The following is an 11,119-nucleotide window of genomic DNA, read 5'->3' on the forward strand; positions in this document are numbered from 1 at the left end:
TTTGGCATTTAAGAGATAAATAAATTTAAGAAACCATTTGGTACACAGTGATTTACAGCCACCTCCCGTGCCAGAATCTTGGCTGCCTAAGCCCTGATAGGCAAATATAAATACGGTAATTGTTTACAGTGCAATAATATGTTATCTTCTAAATATATAAATCATCCGTACACGGGCATTCAAGTTTACACAAACCAATTTATCAAAACCCAATATTTTTGTACCACTTCTTTTGTTGTATATGCGCTTTTTTGCCCGTGCGCCAAGATTTATGTGGGATGTACCCAGAAACCTCTAAAAGAAAGGCTGGCAGAACATAAGTCTGCTATCTGAAATGTTCTTAACATTTTGGGCACAGATAAGGATTAGCAAAATGCCATGGCCGTACATTATTATCATACCTGGGAACTCTCCGGGTTTTTCCCGGAGATTGCCGGGTGAGCGCTGCTCCTCAGGTTCTCCAGGTCAAGACCGGAATCCTCCGGGTCGCGGGAGTGGGGTCTTGACACGCCCCGCTCCCCGCCCATTTTTCCTTTAAATGGGGGTGTTTCCCGCTGCTGTCAGCGGGAACGCCCCTGACGTCAGTGTGCAGTCCTGGCCGCGTCCCGCAAGGGAAGGCTCCGGGTAGCCGGAGCCGAGAAGTTCCCATGTATGATTATTATATGGCTGGCCACGGCTCTCTTGCTGCTTTGAGATTTTTTGGGTTAGAACCTATATCCATACAAAAGTGAAGGAGAGGTAGGGTTAAAGCCCTCTTACAGCACAAATATTTTTGGATTTGCGAATTGAGAGGGCTACAAAATTAAAATAATTTTGCAGGCTAGTAATATTGTATTTCTGCACTATTACATTTTGTGTTGTTGTACTTTTGCATTATTACATTTTCAGTCACTATCAGATTGTTTTTACCTACAAATTGAATTCATGTGTATGTCACTTAAATTTTTTGTTGCTTACCCAGTGGAGTAGAGCACCATCATTATTTCCATTTACCTTCTATTTGATGTGTTCCAGTGAATTGTTTCATTGTTAATATATATTCCCTATGAGAAATTAAGTGTTAAACCATCTACACTTTGACAACCTAAATACAGACAACATGGGGTGTGTGGACATACTGGTAACTAACGACCATAATATAGGGACCCATAATCACGTTTATCATACATAGGCCTTCTCAACAACTTCAACGCAGTGTACTCTAACTCGCTGTACAACAGTACACTACATCCTGTACAAAAGTTCTCATTGTGGAACCAAAAAAGGATCATGTTTTGTGGAAATTATCTAAATATGAGGTTGTGTTTTACAAGCCACCTGTGGTTATAAGAACTAAAAAAAAATGTTAGTGCCCCGAATGCTACAAATGAGAGAAACCATGGCAGCGTAATGTTACATTACCCTACTTGTCAATACACTTAATGCACAGTATTTGTAATGCAGGGCACATATTCCAGATTTTGGGAAAGCAAATCTGTTTATAAAGCTTTTTGATTGTGGTTCAAGGTACGCTGGGTAAAAACATTGATCATACTTCTAAGCATTCTTCCTGAGTTTGCAATATTAGACATTCTCCTAATCATTGACTCTTTCTTGTTTGCTTACATTTACAAAGGGTTAAAGGTGATACCAAGTTTGAGAGGGTGCTATTGTATAAAGCTGAGCTCCAAGCCTTTCTTCTCCAGTGTTCTGTGGAAAATTTCTTAGGGTAACTGGACTTGTGAGGCCATATTGCCTGTACCCTTCTACTTAGAAGGATGAAACCTATTATTTTATTGTTAGTGTGCATTCAGGTGTTCTGCTGTAGAGCAGCGCCTCCGCAGTCCCAGGAGCCTCCGCTGACCTCCATTCCTTGCACTGATCCTGGAGCAGAAGCTGCTGCCGATTTGTCTTTGCGCCAGCTAAATGCAAACCGCAGAGAGGGCTTCGTGTTTGGGCTGAAGCGCATTTCCAGCGCCCTGGAGCAATTTGAGGTAAATATAACAGCAAAACAACAAAGAACAAGATCAACAGGCCTGCCAATCTACTTTGGGCATTGGTTCTGGTTGAAAAGTGTACTATTAAAATAAATTATTTTTATGCATATTTATGCAATAGAGTATTTAAATGGCCAACTAATGGATGACTACTTTATTGACACAATAGCTTGAAAATGTTAAATTACACGGATATATACAGTAATTAACTATGAATAGGATGACAAAAATATGGTTGAAAAGATTTAGTGATAAGGCACAATCATTTAACTGACAACAGAGGAACCATGAACATATTTACTAATGTACATTATGTTTTTAGAGAGTTCAAGTAACTATGAGGAATATATAAAATTATGCCATACTACAAGGAAATGTTGGAATATACTGTACTCTAATGCCAATATAATTTGTATTGCAGGAGAGAAGCGGCGTTGTGTATTACCTGACACTGGATGTTTTGGAAACAGAATGCCATGTTCTGAGCAGACGGGCATGGAAAGACTGCGAACCCAAACCAAACCATGAAGCAGTAAGAATTGCTCAAAATTAAATATTATATAATGTTTCATATAGCCAGTAGGAGCCATGTTTTTTTTCTATTTTTACATTGTCTCCATATCATTAAAAAATAAGTCAAACCCATCTACATTTTTACTATGAAGGTAAGGAAAATAAAATATCCTGGTGGATATCAGAACATTAAATTTACGTAATAATAGCAGAAGCAAAAAATGGTTGTCTGTACTTGCTTTAATTATGGTTTTTCATAAGATGCAACAGTTTCTCTTTAAATTAAGTTATTACAAGTGAGCTTTACTGTTTCATGGGACCACTTAATGACCTTATCACTGCAAATAACCCTACGTAATTTTTGTGCTAGTGAAAATTATTATTAGCAATAAAATTTACACTTTTTAGTTTAAAACATCAACAGAAGAAGGAGTCTTTTGTAATAAAAGTCACTATTCCATTCCCACTGGGGTAGATGGGGGGGCTCCAACCGCTCTTGCTAGCATACACACAGAATAAAGAAATTCAGATGACAGACCTGAGCCTTCTCGCCCAAGCCAGAGAGGCCATCGGCGGTAAAAACTTAATAGGTGCTGCAGTCTTAAATAATTTGCACTGTTGAATCTCAATACATTACAAAAGGTGGGAATTCAGAGAACAACATGTTTCATGTCCACAGACTCTTATTCATAGAGTCAACTGCATGTGGGCTTTCTGGCTAGGGCAAGAAGGCCAAGGGCTCTCTTGCAATGTTATAATCTTTTAGACAAATAAATATAATTCTAAATGTCATCATATGAATCCGAAGCCTAAAAAAGCTACTGTAACCTTGGCTGCAGAAAAAAACTATAATATATTTATACATGTGTTTATTAATTACACAACTACTGTTATTTTTTAGGTTTTTGGACAGTGCAAAGTTATATTTCACCTTAACAAACCAATGAGGATAGCTCACCTGTACAGCTATGAGTGTGCCTTGAGACCAGGTATGTAGAAAGCGTAATATACAGTACAATAACAATCCTACATTTCTGTTTGTTCTTTATCATGCTCAGACAAGACACTAGGCAGTATAGAAATGGGTTACTGTAATAAGTTCCTCAAGCGAGACGCAAAAGAACGTTAAAGGTGCTGTTCCACCCAGACATTTTTTCTTTCCTAAGTACTAACATTATCACGTACTACTCTTGTATACATGGTCATGTACAATAAATGTATTCCTATTTTAATGTTTCTCTATATTGATTGAAGGTCTCTGGGAGAGGTTTTAGCCTGTCAGACTACTTTGATGTTATTCATAGAAGAGGGCTTTGGAAGAATGACAGGACTCTGTTTCTAAGCAACTCTTGCATCTTAATAAAGCATTGAGGTTTGCATTGAGGACAAACTAAAACGGCAGATAGCTTTATTCTGTTTCTTGTATACGTGGTACAGCACTTATCTGGTAATATTTTATGAGGAAACCCTGGTTAAACAGCAACTTTAAATAATATAATAATGATATAATAATAATATAATGGCGGCACTATGGTGACGTCTTCCCTAATAATAAGTATTATTAATGTTTTATATAGCGTTCTCATATTCTGTAGCGCTGTACAATGGGTAGACAGGACATACAGTAATAAGTAGTATATAATATAACAATATGACTTATAGAACAACAGGTGAGGAGGGCCCTGCTCAAACGAGCTTACAACGTAGAAATGTATTTTGTTTATTTGCTTGCTAATACTCATTTTTGCTGTGACTTGGTACCATCGTGATTTACACATCTGATCACCACATTCTCCTTGGTTATTCCTTCTTTATTCTTTAATAATTATCCAACTGTAAGTTTTTTTCCATCCATTTATTGTGGGTTACACTCTTCATGGTTTATGTATACTATTAAAAAAACCTTCCATACATATTGGTTTTATTGGTGAGTCAGTTCCATTCATTCTGTTTGTTGCAAACTCTAGTTGCCCGAGGTGTTGGCGGGTGCCCTGGCTGTGTCTTTTCCCAACCCAAGAATCATAGCAGTGTCCAGGATATTGTCAACAAAGCAATTGAAAAATACAACAACCAAAGTGCATACGATAAGTATTTTACTGTTGGAAACATCACAAAAAGCACATCACAGGTAAGAATGGCTACATTTCTTGAAGAAAGTTGTCATCTGCTGTTTTCTGTTTCTACTAAATTAAAACATCTTGAAACGTATTAGGAAAACGATACACAGAAATGAAAATAAGGGAAATAAAATAAGGGAAATAAATAACCAAACGTAGGAAAAGTAAAGAAAACGTTGATGGATATGGTTAGTGAAAGAAAAAGTAAGGTGTTGAACTAAAAGGATGACATGGCATTACAAATACATTGTTTAAACCTTTGTCTTCTGTAGTCCCAAAATGGTAGAGAATGAGCATTTATTTATGTAGGTGCCAGACAAAGTTCATGTTAATAGTAACAGAAAGCACCTTCCCAACCATGCTCTGTGTCTTTAATCACAATTTTTGTTTGGATTAATAAAGTGGGCAGCATAAAAAGCATATTAAAGGAAAACAACTATAATCCATGCAGTCAGTCACTACAGTTTTACTCTTTACCGCCTGTAAAATTTAGGGGCTATAAAAAAATCTAGAAATTCAGATACTGCAGACCATAGCAAATGAGGTTCAACTGTCCAACTTGCCATCTTTGCTACTTCTTCCCTTCGCTATGAAAAATATCTCATGGACCACATTTGAAATTATGCAATTGTACCAAAAAGTTATGAACCCTTTCAGGTGAAGAGTTGTTTTTTCAGGTGTTCATTAATAAGCACTTATGTCCTTCCCAGCCTAGCATAGGAACATAGAATCTGATGGTACATATGAACCATTCGACCCACCGTGACAGCCCTTTGCTTTGTATTATATTCAATATTTCCATACATATCCCATGCATGTTTCAACCATCTACCACCTCTGCTGCTAGGCTTTTCTGATAATCTACTAGAATTCAAGGGATTTAAAACTTCATTACAATACATCTAATGTAGTACAATCAGCTTGAACGTTCTTAAGCTGTGTACCATTAAGACATTGAGAACATTTCAACAATGCTATGAACAGCTCACAGAATAGTAAATCTGAGTAAACTTGAGATACGCCCAACGTGTACTGAGTTTTTAGCTTCTAAAATTAGTCTGTAGAACTCATGAGTCCATGGTGAAAATAAATTTGAAAAGAAAAATAAACATTTCCAGGCCTATTTGAGATTCCGACTGGACTACAAGCTGTACAATATAATTAATATAATTAATAAAAACAGTAGTGTGGTGGTAGGTGAAATGGCATGGGTAGTTGTTTTAATTTTAAAACTGTATTTATCAATGCATACAGTATGATTCAATTAGCTCATGTTGTTTTCTGTGGTGATCAAAGGTAATTGCTGGAACTGCCTACAAGGTGGAATTTACAATTCATGAAACATCTTGTAACAAGTCTTTGTCAGCTGAAGAGCTGGCACTTTGCAAGCCCCTGGACTGTGAATTTGCAGTAAGTACTTATTTTATTAGACAACCTGCTAGCACAAAATAATGCCAGAATTGTAATGGGCCAATGTGTTGGACTAGGGAGGACAGAGCCAAAGGTAAATACTTGGCAGATTTATGAAGTGCTTAATTGAGACATTGCACTGTGCCATGCCTATATAAACTAACTTTGGTCAGCTTCCACTAACTTACTAAATAACTAAATTAAAAAGTGAACTTGCTGACTAATCATATAAACACATCAGCTACAACACACAAGGAATTCCTTATGAAGCATGTGAATCTGGCTCGGATCTTGCATGGCTCAACAAGCGGAACCAGGGTCCGACTCATACCTCAAACAAATACCATTTTCATTGACTGACCATAAAAAAATCTTTGTACAATATTCCATGTAAACCACAAGCAAACTAATAGATGCCTATATTTTAGTTATTTTATATTAGACCTTAGTTAAGGCACTACTAGTAGCAATTCTGTTGAAATTTTCTTTTCTCAGCACACTGGCTATTGCAAGAGCCGTGGCTTAGCACACTGGAGCCGACCAGATGATCCATATGTGACAGTCACCTGTGATATATTTGAACCAGAGGTACTGAATGAACTTTATTGCTTAAAAATTGAAATAGCCTTGTTTACTTATTTATCACTTATTTATCCCTCCTCTAATCATAAACTAAACTTAACAGGATAGCAAAAGCAACCCTCCATCCTGTGGCTTGTGTGTAAAAATGGAGTTTCCAAAAAGTTCTGAGGATGGGGCTTAAGAGAGACACTTCTAATCTGAATGGAGTTGAGGGTCTAACTTTTGGATTTCCTTTTTATACAATATTTTAGTCTGACATCTGAAGGCAATTGAATGGTTAAGTATGAAAGGGCAGTTATTCTGTTTTGAAAGTTTGAAACATAGCTTACTGTATGTTTAGTAATTGTTTTTATTATGGTAATATCACGGAAGCCTGCAAAATCCAACTAACCTCCTCTTCTTATTCACTCAGCCCTTTAAATTGTATGTTAACATATATATATATATGCATTTATAGGCCGCTGCTATTGAAGAGCAGAACCATAAGAAAGGTCATAATGAAGAAAAACCTGAACGAAGTCCTGGAAAAAGTGGAGAAAAACATGGGAAGAAACCAGAACGCTCTTCTCGCAAACAAAACAACAAGAAGGACCATAAACATGACCATGACAACAGCGAAAGTCATGAAGATGAGCATAACCATGATCACCTGCACCCCCACGAACATCATCACGGCCAACAGGGAAATAGCCCTGCACCAGAATCTGCAGCGACCGTTGGCAAAATTGTATATCTAGGTAATGAAGAAGAGCCCACACCAACAGCCGCAAATAGAGAGAAGAAAGCCAAAAAATCTGATGGTGATAAAACTAAACAAGAGAAACCAAAGGGCCCTAAAGGAGAAAAATCACCACCTGGACTTAAATTGCCAAAACCATATATACGACCATTCCCTGCAGAAGCCTCAACATCGGACCGGTGTCCAGGGCCTGTCAAGAACATTGGTCCACAACCTGTTGCCACAGAACAACCCACAGCAATTCCAAAGTAAATACTCAATGACGTTCATAACAATCCTGTTACGTTACGTATGTTTCTTGCAAACCATGGTTTCACATGTTTGCATAAAAATGTACAATGCATTACCTTTGTCCACAAAAATCAAAGTAGTCTTTTACCTAGTAGTTTACCTAGTGTTAACCGACCAATGATTTGTAGGATACTATGGTATATTTGGCATGGCACAATGCTTGGTGGTCACAAACAGGTGGAACAAGCATTAAAATGTTCATGAATAAAATACTATATTTACATTTGTAGCATTTCTTGATTTCATTAATATACACAGCAATTCAATAATTAGGGTAACATTTCTTAAAAAAAAAAAAAAAAGTGGGTGCAATGCTCTGTGAGTACATTATTAAGCATTTTTTGACAATGAAAACAAAATAAAAATACACAGCTTACCTGACCTAGAAATTGCCGCCCTGCTGCAGCAGCTGTCCTCTTCCTCTGTCGTCCGACATTTCCTGGCACTGACTGGCTGTTTGGAGCAGTCAATCAGTAACAGGAAAGTGTTCCAGCTGAAATCAGCATTTTCGACACATGCACTGGTGGTCTGAAGAGACCCCAGCACGCAACGTATGTTATGTGCAGGTAGAACGGTGGAGCAGATCGCCTACTCAGCATTTAGCTAAGGTATGTGAAAAGGGAACAATGCATATGGGGGATTCTGCGGAACCTAGCATCCCTTAAACTACGGAAAGTATTTTCAGGGACAAGGCCAGATTAAGGAGGTTTGGGCCCGTTTTTTCTTGTGCCCAACATAATAATAATAAATGTAAAATAAAACAAAACAAAAAAACTGTCTATTGCAGATTCCGCTACATTCATGATGTCACACCATGTTCATATCAGGAAATAGCATGGCCACTGCACATGTTCTAATCATGTTTCACTTTTAAATAGACACTGTACATGTGCAGCCAATGGATAGGACTGTTGGCAAATGGCATAAAACTCCTGTCCAAGACTGTGCCATTCAAATCAGGTGCTGCTGCGCATGTCACCCCCCTGCCCCCTTCCCCATTAACAATAGTGAGCACCACCAATGCCAGTGAGACCTCCTACCTGCATCCTGTGAGCGAGAGCCCCGGGTAGCAGAGGCCAGAAGGTTACCAACTATGTAAATTAGGTAATATACATATCTGGTGTAAACATGGGCATAGGAAACCCTAAAAATCTGGGGGATAGAATTTCCCCCCATCAGATACCCATTTTTTTCCCCAATATCCCCTACCCCACTTTCTCCCCATCTTTTTTTTTTGCAAACACATACAAAATTATATAACTTGAAATACTGGTAAAAATAATGTACATTTAATACATTAGATCAGGCATGTCCAAACTTTTTTCGAAGAGTGCCAGATTTGATGAAGTGAACATGTGCGAGGGCCGACCATTTTGCCTGACATTTTCTGAACCATTAAAATTAAATACAAATTAACTATTTTATGCAAAGTTTATTGAAAACGGCATACCACATCTATCCCTTTCTCACTATCTCCCCTCCCTACCCCCCTTCTCACAATCTCCCCTCTCCCTCCCTACCCCCCTTCTCACAATCTCCCCTCTCCCTCCCCTTTCTCACAATCTCCCCTCTCCCTCCCCCTTCTCACAATCTCCCCTCTCCCTCCCTACCCCCTTCTCACAATCCCCCTCTCCCTCCCTACCCCTCCTTCTCACAATCTCCCCTCTCCCTCCCTACCCCCTTCTCACAATCTCCCCTCTTCCTCCCTACCCCTCCTTCTCACAATCTCCCCTCTTCCTCCCTACCCCTCCTTCTCACAATCTCCCCTCTCCCTCCTTTTACCCCCCTTCTCACAATCTCCCCTCTCCCTCCCTCTTAACGATCTACCCTCTCCCTCCCTACCCCCCTTCTCACGATCTACCCTCTCCCTCCCTACCCCCCCTTCTCACGATCTACCCACTCCCTCCCTAGGTCACTTACCGTCAACTCCTGTGTTGGGAGCGTGAGGCGTTTGTCTCGGGTGCCGGCGCTTCACAGCTGAGTGATGACGTCATATGCCGGCGCTCAGCGTGAAGCGCCGGCACCCGAGACAAACGCCTCACGCTTCCAACACTGCACTCTGGGCAGCGCAGAGGCAGGCGGCGGCAGCAGCAGCAGCAGAGGCAGGCGGCGGCAGCAGCAGCAGAGGCAGGCGGCGAGCAAAGGAGTCCTAGATTTCTGTCAGTCAGGGGGGGCCCAAGAGGTGCCGAGCGGTCGTTTTCAGCAACCGTTTTCAGGGCCCGGTCGCAGTCGCGACCCCGGTAGTTCCGCCACTGCCTACAATTTCTTTATCAGATGCCCTTGTGGCTGTGTGTGCCGGCGCAGGGAGAAGGAAAGCCCAAATCTTGCGACGTCCGAGATTGCAAGATTTGGGCTTTCTTTCTCCCTGCGCCGGCACACACAGCCACAAGGGCATCTGATGAAGAAATTGTGTAGGGGAGGGTTAGATTTCAACCCTCGTCTACAGTCAAACATGAACCCTGTTTAAAGTTACGAGGGTTGAAATCTAACCCTCCCCTACACAATTTCTTCATCAGATGCCCTTGTGGCTGTGTGTGCCGGCGCAGGGAGAAGGAAAGCCCAAATCTCGCGTATCAGTCCGGAACGCGGGCCGCAATTGGCCCGCGGGCCGGACTTTGGACATGCCTGCATTAGATAGAGGAAAAACAGCTAATCTTTGTAACTAAACATTTTTTGAAATATTGAAAACATTGGACCCTAGGCAAGCATTTCCTTGGGCCCCGCTCCATGCTCCCTAGCATGCAATCACTCCCTCCACTACCACACCAAAAAAAATATTTGCCACACTGACCATAGATTAGGGGAAGACTGTGAAAGTCCGTGCAGTCTTCCCTCCTTTTGACCCTACCGTGCAGTGGCGACTCTAGAAACAATATATAGGGGGGGCACACAAAATATCACAGTCAAACTGGGGGGGCATTCATCATTTCCAAAAGTAATGTGCTATGGAATTATACTTTTGTTATTGGGCTAAAATAATACTTGATCATTCAACATGGGAAGCCTGAAGCCACAATTGAGTGCGACTAATCCTTGAAATAAATATTATAACACAATAAATAACTTTTCCACTAAATGATTTCAGGGCCTTGGACGTTTTGTCCCCTGAAGTCAATACAACTTCAGGAGGGCATTTTATCTCTGGATAAATATAAATTAAATAATTCCTACTGTAAGTTAAGTGCCAGGAACAGATGACCAAACACACACACCAACACAGGCTCTGTGACACCAACACCCAGACACACACACCAGGACAGGCTCTGCGACACCGACAACCAAACATACACACACACACACACACACACCAGGACAGGCTCTGCCACACAGACACCCTGACACACACACCAACACAGGCTCTGTCACACCAACACTCAGACACACACACCAGGACAGGCTCTGCGACACCGACAACCAAACATACACACACACACCAGGACAGGCTCTGCCACACCCACATCCAAACACACACACACACCAGGACAGGCTCT

General features: G+C 40.5%; 1 protein-coding gene across 1 annotated transcript; it reads left to right on the forward strand.

Moving 5' to 3' along the window:
- The first annotated feature begins 1,686 nt into the window (after window positions 1–1,686).
- Window positions 1,687–7,851, forward strand: LOC128482900 (fetuin-B-like). The gene is made up of 7 exons (XM_053458880.1): window positions 1,687–1,973; window positions 2,398–2,508; window positions 3,391–3,478; window positions 4,457–4,617; window positions 5,903–6,016; window positions 6,512–6,604; window positions 7,056–7,851. The coding sequence occupies exons 1-7, from the start codon at window positions 1,758–1,760 to the stop codon at window positions 7,587–7,589; spliced, it is 1,317 nt and encodes a 438-aa protein (XP_053314855.1). The 5' UTR covers window positions 1,687–1,757; the 3' UTR covers window positions 7,590–7,851.
- The last annotated feature ends 3,268 nt before the right edge of the window (window positions 7,852–11,119 follow it).

This window comes from Spea bombifrons, chromosome 3, assembly GCF_027358695.1.
Source record: "Spea bombifrons isolate aSpeBom1 chromosome 3, aSpeBom1.2.pri, whole genome shotgun sequence".
Lineage (NCBI taxonomy): Eukaryota > Metazoa > Chordata > Amphibia > Anura > Pelobatidae > Spea > Spea bombifrons.

Excerpts from the sequence above, each read along its gene's own strand:
- LOC128482900 (XM_053458880.1), top strand. The coding sequence starts at position 1,758 with ATGAAACCTATTATTTTATTGTTAGTGTGCATTCAGGTGTTCTGCTGT. Across the intron at positions 1,974-2,397 it reads GCGCCCTGGAGCAATTTGAG|GAGAGAAGCGGCGTTGTGTA; the intron begins GTAAATATAACA and ends TTTGTATTGCAG. Across the intron at positions 4,618-5,902 it reads TCACAAAAAGCACATCACAG|GTAATTGCTGGAACTGCCTA; the intron begins GTAAGAATGGCT and ends TGGTGATCAAAG.